General features: G+C 39.7%; 1 protein-coding gene across 1 annotated transcript in view; it reads right to left on the reverse strand.

Moving 5' to 3' along the window:
• Positions 1-12,870, reverse strand: part of LOC144773425 (glutamate carboxypeptidase 2-like) — a 508,326-nt gene that overhangs the window by 345,470 nt on the left and 149,986 nt on the right. The window contains exons 4-5 of the mRNA XM_078658419.1: positions 10,569-10,670; positions 3,659-3,784 (exon numbers count right to left, since the gene is read on the reverse strand). Coding sequence (XP_078514545.1) covers positions 3,659-3,784; positions 10,569-10,670 — 228 coding nt within the window. The remainder of the gene's footprint in view (positions 1-3,658; positions 3,785-10,568; positions 10,671-12,870) is intronic.

Raw genomic sequence — 12,870 nt, forward strand, 5'->3', positions numbered from 1 at the left:
GTCCACTCAAGTTAGGAGGTACACAGGTCACATGTACCTACCTGTGCCAACGAGAGACCCCCAAATCTAACATGTGCTGTGCCACTCAACGGCAACCATTTACTCTTCAGAGAGCCTTCAAATTATATGGGATACATTGGATGCAGACATGCAGGTACCTGGAGGTCCAGAATTGCTCCTTCTACTTATGCATATTGCATTTAGTTTTTTAGCATATAAACAAAGGCTTTGTATAACAGCTTTTTATTTTACATCTTTTAATTCACACCTTTGTATCTATGTGGCCTTCATTTCATTGGGTGCTTTAAATTTGAGGGATTGATGGGTGAAGTTGTAGTGTTTCTCTAGCTTCTTCCCCTTGAGTTACTATAGATGTTTTCATTCAGTATAATGAAGTTGGTGACTGGTGAGTTTAATCAAACTTTGCATGCTTATGGTGAAGGAAATAAGCAGATGCTTGGAATGCTTCTTTGCATGAATTGTCAGTGGAGTCTATGATCGAAAATGTGGTCTTTTGTTATTTTACTCTCTTTCCAGCAGCCAGATTGAACAGATTATTTTCTTGCACTGGGCACATTTCCAGGAACACTTGTTTGAACCATGATCTGCCTCCAAAGCCTTACTGACTTCTGCTCTTTCTTTTTTACATGGCTCCCCATCTTTAGTGCTGATGATGTTCCGGGTGCTGCTTCCTGCTTGCTCTGCTACTGCTTACCGCATCCTATACTGCTAGTGATCCCTTGCTTTAGAAAATCCTCCAGTCTAGCCTGATGCTGCAGTTTGGCGATTTGCCTCTGTCACCTGTTTCTTTCAAAGTCTGATCTCTACAGCCCACAAGGCATTTAGGGGCTTATTTACAAGCCCCTTGCGCCAACCGTAAGTCACTTTTCCCATGTTAAAAATGACGCAAAAGTGGCACAAGGAGCTTGTAAATAAGCCCCTTAGTGTTCTAGTTCGCAGGGCATTTAGTGCTCCACTTACCCGTTTCTCCATGATTCCAGTTCCCTGTCTCTCTAATGTTTAGTTTCTCAACGCCTGTAGTACTCCAGTTCTCAGTGCTAATATAGGATTTGGTAAACTAGCTTTCAAATGAAGGGTGCCAGAGGAACAGCCTCTGTCAACAATACCATAGGCTGGCCACCTACCATATTTAAACTTTTCGCCCATGGTTGGCTTTGTATTTCTGAAATGTTTCCTGCTTCAGTGAAACGAGCCACTTGGGTTAAAAATGTGAAGGCCAGTCTGAGTTGCCATCCTGGCACTGTGACCTGTCAACACTGTTTTACTTTCCCAAGGCACACCCCAAAGAAGAGGTATGCCTTTGCAAATTAAGATTGTTTTACTGATGTGCTGGGATCTCCCCCCTACACACATGGTGGTCATGTTTCACATTTCATCTCTGATACCACCATTGAGTACATGTCGCACATGGACAGGAAAATAACTAGCACCATGTATGCCAACGGAACCGCCACATAAATTATTTTTATAACAGCAGAGATGGTGGGAGCTCCACTGTCACACAATCCTAATTTTCTAATGAAGTAGGGAACACACACGGTAGGCAGATCTGACAATTTGCAATTTTATTGTCCCATTACTGCCTACCTCTAAATGAGGCCCTTAGGATCCAAGTTTGTATTACTCTATTCATCTTTTCTTCACATTCCCTAGTTCTCTCAACTGTAGCCCCTTCCCTTTTACTTCAGTTATAGTCCATCGACCATTCCCTTTGTCCTACCCTTTGTCCAATTCCAGTCACTGCTGTAATCTGCACTGTTAATATCTTGGTATTTTAATGCAGGTTTATGATCTTTTCTAGCTTTTAGGCATTAGCATTATTTCCTTGTTTGTCAGAGCCCATATGCAGGAGTCCTCTCCTGAAGTGCCTTTCCATGAGCTAGCAGTAAGATACTAACTGTAACTAGCTCAAGAGACTATAACTCACCACTTATCCAGATAAAGAAAGAGACACTTACCTGTACACCTCTAATAGGAAGCTAACACATGTCATAATAGAAATCCTTTGCCCTTTCTGTTCATTGAACATTTTGCTATCTGTATGTTCTTATTCTCCTGGTAAGCAGTGCTTTTTCTGCTTCTATGGCTAATACTATTCATGCCGTGGCCCTTCTTACCCTTTGATTTTCAAACAGTCTCCTTCAATTTCTTCTTGGTTTGTTTGTTGCCATCAGAATGTGCATATATTAAAGTAAAACTGAAGGTCACACTCTGGGTGGACACTAGTCTGGCATAATGTGAAGGTAACTTTTTAGGGGGGGGTGTTAGTTATTGCTTTACAGCTAAGGTTCTCTACAGAGTACAGCTACACATAGGGCAGTCTGAGGTCCAGCTGTGGGATGTCATTGATGGTTGCACCGGATTTGGTGGCACTCCATGGGTCTAGATCACTATGACATGATCTATAAACCAGACAAGGATCCACCTCTTGGGATCTGGCTGAAGAGTCTATACTTCATTGTCTTGTCTCAAATCTTTTAGTTTGAGTACTCTGCATCCTACTTGTGATTGCTTGCTAGTACCTCTTTGAAATGTTTCTGTAAATTCTTCAATACTTTTTCATCTTACAAAGCTTTTTCTTTCGCTGGGCTGTGTTTCCCATATTCAGGATGCAGGTAACCGCACAATCAAGGTTGCATTGTGCTGAAGTGTATCAAGCAGTGACACCATGCAAAGGTCCTTTTACTGCACTCTTCTATCCCTACGGTCTATGATTACGTTTGGTGTACATATGCACAGGATAGTCATTTTTATTAGGTTTGCGTGAGAAATGTGTGAAATTTGGTTTTGTGTAATTAATCAACTTTTCAGCAAATTTATTGAGTATACAAAATAAAAATATGTCATTTTCTGCTACATTTTAGTGTGAAATGTGTACTTCAATTTTGTTGCCCCTGTCTGTACATTTTTACAGTGAAAGGCTGTACACTGGAGAGGCAGGAGAAGGCTCACTTCTGTATGACTAGTTAGAAGTTAAGTGAATTTCATATTCAATGTATGAAATATTCTTGTTTAACTGCACAAAGTCAGAGTGAATGAAAATAGTTGTCATTTGATATAGCCTTTTCACCTTGTCTGAAGATGACACAAGCGCTATTCTCACTGAGACTAAACCAGAGGAAGACACCACAGCAAAGGGGCCCACAGTCAGCATACAGAAGCCAGGACTGTTAGTACAAGTAACACATGTACTGAATACTGGAATCATTTTGTACAGTCATTGTAGATGGGGCTCTGTGAGGCCTGTGCAAAGATCAAGCAGTGTTAGTGGCAGGATTAAAACACAATAGAACAATTTTAATAGGAATTACCAAAAATTGTATCAACAATAAATCACTATTTCAGAGACAAACTTGCACAATGGCTAGAACTTATCAATGTTTTCACTTTTAGAGTGTATAATGAGCTCAAATAAAATATTAACACACATATGTATTGCTTCCCTAATGTAACATGTTCATTATGTTTATAAAACAAAAGTTTTTGTAACCTACCTTTAATCATGTTCTACTCACTGTGGCCTATGCCATTGGTAGTATTAGGGAATCACTGCGATCCCAAAAAAGTACTTCTGCTCTAACATTACTAGTAGTTGTATTTAACACTTCTTAGAGTGTAAAAAGTGTTCATACATTACCTTATTTCCCCTAAAGATTCGTCCATATCTCGCAATAGCTATCTTTCCAGTGCAATTAATTTTCATGTCTCGCTCCAGTTTGAAAAAATCTTCAGTGCGGGCATAATTTACATACACCAAATCCCCCTATCGTAAGCAAAAGAAAAATCTTTAAGTGGCCTAATCAAAAAAAGATAAGACATAAAAAATAAGCTTTACCAAAGCTTCTGAAAGCGAATTTTGTTTTTAGCTTTTGGCGAGAACAAAGATGCCAAAAGACTACTGACTTTAATAGACTTTCAAATAAAACAATAGTTCCCATTAATTATGCTAATCCATTTTACATACCACTCAATGATGGTGAACAATTAACTTGAAAGCATCATATTGAAGTTGATGTACTAAATATATGAGTGCTCGCTGGAATTCGCTGGAATTCAGAGTTGCGATGGCTGTTTAATTAGGCAAGCCCCGGTAAACTTATTAGTTAGCAGGTTTTCAAACGTTCCTACCCTAGATAGTGTTGGAAATTCACTCTGTGAAGGGGAGGAGTAAATCTATATCCATGGAGGGTATAGGAAGAAAACAGCACCAAAATAAGAGGTTGCAGGGTGAATTTTTTTTTCTTTACATTACACAATATGTCCCAATCAATTAAAAAGCAAGGTGAAAAGGTGCATTTATAGATCTACATTCAAGGTTTATGAATCAGAAAATGTTATGGGATTCACCAAAACTTCGGAAAAAAGAACTCTGGCTGCTGTATTATGAATAGGGTGAAGTTTCCCCATTTGCGCCCTATTACATTGAATGCACTGTCTCCAGTTCAGCCACAGAGTCGTGGTACCCTGGCGGCAGCGCCTTCAAGTGAAAAACAGGGTGGCTTTGAAGCAGCCGCTCTGTGTTTAACTGTGCAGGTGGCAACCCACTTGCACTTTTAAGAGGGGAGAGATATCCCCTGCAGGCAGGTGCTGGGATTGACTGCACCTGCCTGCAAGGAGATGGCAGGGGGTCCATAGGACTCCCTGCCCCCCTTCCAGAGGGCTGCTATCAGGGGGAGCTCCGACAGTGCACCACCTTTTGGGTGGCGCACTGTCAAGGCGCTTGCTGACAGCTTCTTTGCCTCTGCTCCTGAGTCTATATTACGGCACGGGCACAGAGGCAAAGGGATCTTCTCATTTGCATGGGTCATAGCCCATGGAACTGAGGGAACACCCTCTGGTGATATCCCTGGTGCTATATATGCACCACTACTATCTGTATAACAGAAACGGGCGCACAAGCGTCTGAGGCCCCTTCAGTAATACCAAAGTGCCCCTGGGGTATGCAAATCGGGTGCCAATGCCCGTTGTGATTCTGAGGCACTTGTATAATACGCTCAATTAACTACTTTTGGGAAACTGACACTTGAGTAGCTGCTCCAAATACTGTGGAATTCTCTGGTCACCAGTATGATTAGCAAATAAGAGGTGAATTTTCTAAACTTAACTGTGTGTGTGAAAAAAATAAGGTAGAAACAAAACTATTCAGAAAATGAACAGCTGGTAATACAATACCTAATGCCACAAGTTTCCAGTTACATAATCTAGTGGGATGTATCCCCTCAGGGGAAAGTTTATGAATAAGAAGGAAGTGTATTGAACATAAGGAGGCAGACAAAGCCTTAATAGAATAATTTGAGTGATTTCAGGAGAGGGGATATCCACAAAAGTTATATTGAGGATGCCATAATGAAAGCAAATTTAGGCACAAGGGAACAGTTGTTGTACAAGAGAAGTAAGGAGAAAAATAATAAAATAACCTCTCAGTTTAGGCTAATAACCACACATAGCAAACATGAATTTGTAAGATACTGCAGAAATGTTGGCAACTCTTGAGATACGACCCAGTTCTCCCCCTACAGAAAAAACTTTCTGCTGAACCTATGGTACTAGAAAATCTACCTCCTACTTCCCTGCTACCACTTTTTTGCTAAAATTACAGAAAAAGTGGTGAATAAGCAACTAACAACTCATATGATCTATTTCACTCTACACAACTCAGACTTTAGAGCTTCGTACTGGATAGAATCCGCCCTTCTTCTGGCCACTGAAATGCTGAGAAGGTGTGCAGATGATGGACAAACAGCCGCACTAGTATTACTGGAACTAAGCGCAGCATTTGACACCGTATCACACCGTATCACATAAACTACTTCTTCGAAGGATAAGCCAAATGTGGTGTTGGGGGTACAGCTCTGCGCTGGTTGCTCTCCTTTCTTCTTGTGTGAAGTTTTCATGTTGCTCAACATCCTTTTATGTCTGAGAGTATTCCCCTTGAGCAAGGGGTTCCACAGGGCTCTATATTGATCCCTCCTTTATTTAATCGTTATATAGGCCCCCTTGCAGAAATTGTGGAAAAACACAAAGTAACAATTGTGTCTTATGCTGATGATATGCAAATTATTGTCACTCCATCTCAGAACACGGAGACAGCTGCTTCCTGTTTTTCACTATGCTTAGAGGAGCTAGCCTCCTGTATGTCCAATAACTGTGTAAAAAATAATGGTAACAAAATGGAGGTACTGATAGTTGGGAAAGCACCCTCTATTTGCCCTTCGGGCTGGTGGCCTGAGAATTTGGGGCAAATCCCAACTCCGAAAGCAGAAACTAAAAATATTGGGGTGTGGTTTGATCTAAAACTTTTTATTGAGTCAAATCAGGAAAGTAGTTGATAAGTGTTTGGGACTCTCAAAGTCCTAAGGAAACTCCTTGATATTTCACCTACAGCGGCCTGGAAAACAATTGTCCATGCCCTGGTCACATCTCAAATATACTATGGCAACATGTTATATTTAGGAGCACCAAAAGGCAGTGTAACTAAACTCCAATGCATCCAAAATGCACCTGCACATCTGGTTCTCAATCTCCCAAGAATCACTTCTGCCTCTAAAGCCATGTCTATTCGTCACTGGCTGCCTGAGGAGAAGAGGATCATTTTTAAGGCCATATGCTACTGCCACAGAAGTTTGTGGAATAAGAGTCCTAGTTACCTGCGACCCATGGTCACTCCTCACACTCCTATAAGAAACCTAAGATTTAGAGAGACCTATGTGATCAAGGTACCAAGAATTCAAAGAGCCAGGATGGGAGCTCGATCATTCAGTTACTAGGAAGCTAAAAAGTGGAACACTCTGCCACTGAATTTGAGATCTGAATCCATGGAATAGACCTTTCATAAACAACAAAAACCTGGCTATTTCCACCTTAACTCTGTTTTTTTGTCTGTTACCAGTTTTTGCTCTGTAGTCTGATTTCGGCCTTGTCCTCTGTCTTCCCACCTGTCTGATGTTCAGATCCCAGCACAGGGACACATCGTTGGTATAACCAGGCGATTTACAAATGGTATTATTATTAGTGACAGGTAAGCTAATCCCTAAGAACACCGGAGTAACCTTCAGAAGAGCATAATCTAGCAAAGATGACTTGGTAGAGAGTAGCCCAGAAATTACAAGAAAAGGGAGGTGGCTGGGAGAAAGTAGAGGCTTTAGGAAGTGCAGCAAATGGAAAGGCTACCAATATCGAGCTAATACAACAGAATATATATATATATATATCACCTTTCCCGAACAATCACAGGAAAAGAGAGCAATTTTACTGTAAAACTGATTATGTAATATAGATTTTCAAATGTAGCCTAATGTACTTGGGAAGCCTGACTCTATCAGTGCTTAAGAGAGTCTTACATCACATAAGAGCCGTTAAGGATAAAGATAGAAGTTACCCAGTGGCCCTCCACATTAAAGAAAAGCACAACAGTGATGACAAAGCTCCGACTTACTTTGTAATTGATGCAATACCTAGAAGCTAAACAGGGGGCAATAGAGAGGGAACCTTTAGATACCTAGTGTCCAGGTACATTATTGAAGTTAATACTAAGACCCTCATGGGAGTAAATATGTAAGAGGATTGTTGAACATTTGATGTTTTATTAATTTTGAGGACTTTGGGATTTGCACTTAGGCACTTTAGGATTGGTTATTTTAGGACTGTAATAAAGAGATTAGTGAGATATAGAGCAATCCTTGGGTGGAGTACTCCATGGACATGTGTGCTTTGTGCCATTTAAAAGGAAGAAGCACAGGCATTGATGTCACAAGGCTGGGTTAGGCGCGGGAAGAAACACTGTCATTTTACATGTGCACATTCATAAGCCTTATTTTCTACACAATGACTTTTGACACATATTTGCCTGCGTAACAGTGCAGCATTAGTTTCTCTGAAACCACATTGCTTAAAATACCACTTCGTAAGTACACTATCATGATACCTTGAACATTTACTACAAGGTCTGAACACACATTTTCCATATGTTGTTGTTTGTTATTCTTCCATGAGGCAGCATGGCTATCACAAGAGAATAAACAAATGTCAGCCTGGTTGAGGCCTCAACAGAGAAGCATGGATACTGTTATTGTAAATACATATGCATTTTTTTTGTTAAATCCAGAAGAGCACTCTGATATCATCACGAGATTCTCACTGTGTTGGAGTCTCAGCCCAGCTGATTCCTGCTTACCCCCTGCAAGAAGGGATGTCCAGCTTGTGACCAACACTGGGACCTGCATCCACTGACCTTCAGTTAATGGGGAGTGAGATAACCCACTAAGGGATTCCTGCAGAACACCGGTTCTAGGCAACTAGATTAGGGGGTGCGTAGTAGGAGTACAATATACACATTGCATATATACCCATATATTTACACTGTTTTAGCACAATGGTGGAATCATTTATATTTTTCACTGTTCCTATACTGCTAATCACTTATATTATTCAATAAATATTGAAATGCCCCTTTATTTCTTGTGCACCTTTCTGAGTGACTGAGCGAAACGTTTCTAGATCTGTTACTACGATTCCTTGGAGAGTCAGGGTTGTCATATCCTGAGGTTGCCCAAGCCATTTGTTACCTTAACAGGTTTAGGGGCACGTATGTTGGCACTGTGAGCTAGAGGAGCTATAGGCCAACATATCCAGAGGGAGTGCATAGAATCAGTCTGGTACCAGCCTAATGTTTATGTTGTCCAGTAAACGAACAGTTCCAACTGCGAAAGTGGAAACCGTACGACAATGCTTCGAGATAGCAGGCCCACTGGGGCGCGATGTGTTAACATTTAGCCATGGTACAATGGCTGAGCTGATGATATGTGGTCTGAATATGATCCTTTTTTAAAGGGATAATGTGCTGTATTTGTAAGAATGCTCAGCCACAATAAGCATTGTTGGTATTATAAACCTGTGTGGAAATTAGTTAGTCTAGAAAAGCCCACTGGGGAGCACCATGTTATAGCTGAAATTGGCTGGACAAATGGGTTTGTGAAAGAAAATACCTGTGCATTTGCCCAGTAACAAATTTAAGTTTGATGCTTTTAAGTAATTTTATATTGCTTTTATACAGATTTATAGTAGCAGCACTAGCACTTTTGAAAGTTTGTTGTTTATGTCACATATGATGTAACACATATGCACTTTAAAATCACAGATCTAAAATAGTGCTCCTCAATGTGACCAAGGCTGCAGGGCATTTTGAAGCACTTTAAGTAAATTATTTAAGACTCAACTGAGATGGCAAAGCTTTTCGGAAGTTTGGAGCAACAAGGACTGGCAAGATTCTGTTTTGAAATAAGGCTTTGATGATGGAGAAAATACTGTATTTCATGAGCTTATTGCATCTGTTAAATCAGAATTGTCACTCTGGGTTGTATGGTATGCATATATATGAAGGAAAACCATAATCCATTTTTCTGGTAATAATAGACCACCTTTGCTTGAATATAATGCTAGACTTACTGAAGGAAAGTGTCGGGGGATATGTCATTACAACTGAAAGATCTCAGGGTGCAAACAAATATTTGAGGCAGTGGTTTGTGATCTCGAAGAGCAAAAACCTAAGTTTTTTTATTAAAGTAAATGAGAGATCGTTACTGGGATGGATGGACTGAGAAGTCGGTAAAATATTTCCCCTTAAAACAAAGAAAATCCAAAGTACTAGTACTATTCGTTAAATTAAATATTCATGTATTGATAAGTAGGTAAAAACAAGGAAATAAACATGTTTTTTTGATGATTTTTATCTAACATTTTGGGCCAGATGCATCAAAAGACCAGTCACAGAAAGTGGCAACTAACAGCACACTGCCTTTTTGTGACCAGTCTATAGTTTTGCGATAGGACTTATGCACTAATAGGTCACGTCACAAAAAGTCCAATTGCGGGGGTTACAGAACTACCTGCCTAGTGAATAGTAATTTGATAGTTTGCTATTTGTGACCACCTGTAACCGGCTTCAAACACAGAGAAGGAGAACTGCACAAAACAGCAGGCCACCCTTGTTGTGTTTGTATCCCAAAAGAAAACATTATTATTGTTTCAATGCATACCATATTCCTTAATGGAACCGCTGTTGCTTTTAATAAAGTTTTTAAAAAACAGTTTGGGAAAAGTCTCCCTGATACTGACAACACAGTTCACAAATGAGCAGATATTAATTGCACCTGATGAAATCTGACACCTCGCAATTATGAGTTTGTCCACGATAATGGTGAATAACATGCAGATTTTGTGCTCACAAAACAAATATCTACATGTCCTAGTAATTACTGGGCATTTCCCCACAGCAATGTTTCTGGGGAAATTGTAAAGCTCATAATTTTTGGTATGTGCTGTACAAATAGTTATAGTAGTTACCCCACATACAGGAAATATCTGGGCCAGTCGTAATTTAAGCCATAAATGTTATGACAACAACATTGGTATGAAACATTACAGCAAATATAAAGAAACATGAGATTACAAAAAGTAGACATGTACCTCCAAGAAAAACACATACACAATTCTGTAAATACTCCATGTACAGTTTAACAACTTAAAATGTCTGCTGGATTGTACCTTACCTCAGGCTCACCTTGTGCGGAATATGCGTTAAAAGGTGGCACCACATTTGTTATATGTTCATATCCTGGTGGAATTGGTTCATATAAAGATGTGTTGAAAATCTAAGTACAAAAGAAAAGAATTCGAAAATAATTGGAAAAATATGCATAATATCTTAATACACATAGGTATTTCTATTGTATACCATATATGATTTTACCATAGTAACCCCCCACCCGATTTTATCAATGTGGAATTATATTTCCTTATATTATCTTTAAGAATATCCAGAGGTCGCTTGGGAAATATTGATGATTTCTGAACCAAATTTTAATTTCAAAATAGAATTGCTGGCTATATTATAATCATTCTTTAGATTTTAAAAGATTAGGTCACTTCATTCACCATCATTGTCATGAGCAAGCGTTTTAACTGAATTCACATTTTTAGTTCCTGGAGAGGCTTTTTGTCAGGCTATTGTGTAGGCTTAATTCTGTTTGCATTTTGCCCCTTCTTGTCACATTTCACGATGGAGTAAGCAGTCATGGCGATAAAGGAGAAAAAATTCACAACCGCTTCTCCCATGGATTACATTCTCTTTACTCTTGTAGGAGTCTCATGAGATCACCTAAACTTGTCTCACATGACGCCTCCCTGTCCCACTGTTTGACAGGCAGATTACATTTTGGGCGCTCATTACAAGTTGGGTCCGGTAAGGGGAATTACCAGTCTCACCAGGATTACGAGTAATGCAGAAACAATGCAGGCCAGCCCATTTTCTGCAAAGGACTATGTGTGCTTTTATTTAAATGTACCTAATTAATCCCCATTTCTTAATGGACCTTTAGCGTAAAACACATTATGGACTATTGGGACTGGTGGACCTCTGTATGAGATAGGAGAAAGTCCCTTTTAGTAACATGTACTTGAGTATTTTATCATTTGTATTGTTCTACTGCATTGCAAGTCAGAAGCACCTAGCAAGGTTAAGTTCCTCTGAAGAGCTTTAATCAAAGTAAAATAACCTGATCTCAGGGGATTACATCAGTTAAAATTGAACTGTACTAAATGGTTAAATGAATGGAAATTACATCTTTAATAATTGATCAGTATTTTACTACCATATAAAAATTAAAAAAGGAAGTGAAAAGGAAATCACAATGCTATGGAGTATTACTGAAGGTTGTGCCTTTTCTCAACTTTTTTTGCGCAATTGTTGGTAAGATACTTTCGCTGCGCCTGAATTGCACCTCTACTCTACCGATGAGTTCTGCTGCCCAAACACTGATCAACACTCTGTCATGAACAAATTGTGTGCTCATATGGAATTAACTTTCTGCCTATAACAACAAATATCCAACTGATGAAAAGTGTGTCAGTTTGCCCTACAAAAGAAAATGTAGCCAGTGTAATTAAGGCAATACAAAGCATTCATCTCTCTGACTGCAATGGTGTGTCTGCATGGCTCCTTAACCATAGCCAAAATTGTGGGTGAAAGACAAAGGAACCAACAAACAGAGCCTTCAATTCAAACGCACTGACCCAGGAGGATAATGCGGTTCCCATAATAGCTATACAAATAATTGAATTTCCCCCAAGTGTGATCCAGGTTCCTATTGGCACAACCTCTCAGTCTCAATGAGAAGTCGTGTACTGCAAGATGAACGTGCTCCATGAAATCTGCCACCTTTAGCTTCACTGCACCAGAATAAGCATTCCATATTGCCCATCAAGTCCCCTGTTTTAACCGCAGTGGTGTTGTCGTTTGCCGTCAGTGTCAGGAGCCACAATAAAATGAGAGCGAGTTTCTGAATAAGTGGTGTGCCGATTGGGTGCCCTGAGGAAAGACTGAAGAGAAGGACCCCACGAAGAGTTTGTGCCTATCCCAGCATGGAGCTTTGAGTTACAGCCCTTAGCTTAGTACATAAACACTAAGGATAACAAGCAAGCAGCCATACCAACTGTTTACAATAAAAGGCATAGTTTCCCAGGAGCTGTGCACTCCACTCCCACATTTCTTTATATTACAGCACCTCATACATAGTTTTGTTTCACATTGGGGAGTGGGCTAGTATTAGGTGGGGAGCAGAATGGGGTGATGAGGGTGTGTAATATAAAAATTATCAATTAGTAAACTGGTTATATGTTACCACACAACCACCACTATATCGATTTGCGACTACATCATAACCACTACATTTACTACCACTGCTTCATCAAGACAAGTTTTACATTTGTTTGCAAATACTTTAAACCATACTGTAGAAACCCTAGGCCTACTTAGATCCACATTGATTACATGTTTAATATTTTTTTTCTTAA

This window comes from Lissotriton helveticus, chromosome 8, assembly GCF_964261635.1.
Source record: "Lissotriton helveticus chromosome 8, aLisHel1.1, whole genome shotgun sequence".
NCBI lineage: Eukaryota > Metazoa > Chordata > Amphibia > Caudata > Salamandridae > Lissotriton > Lissotriton helveticus.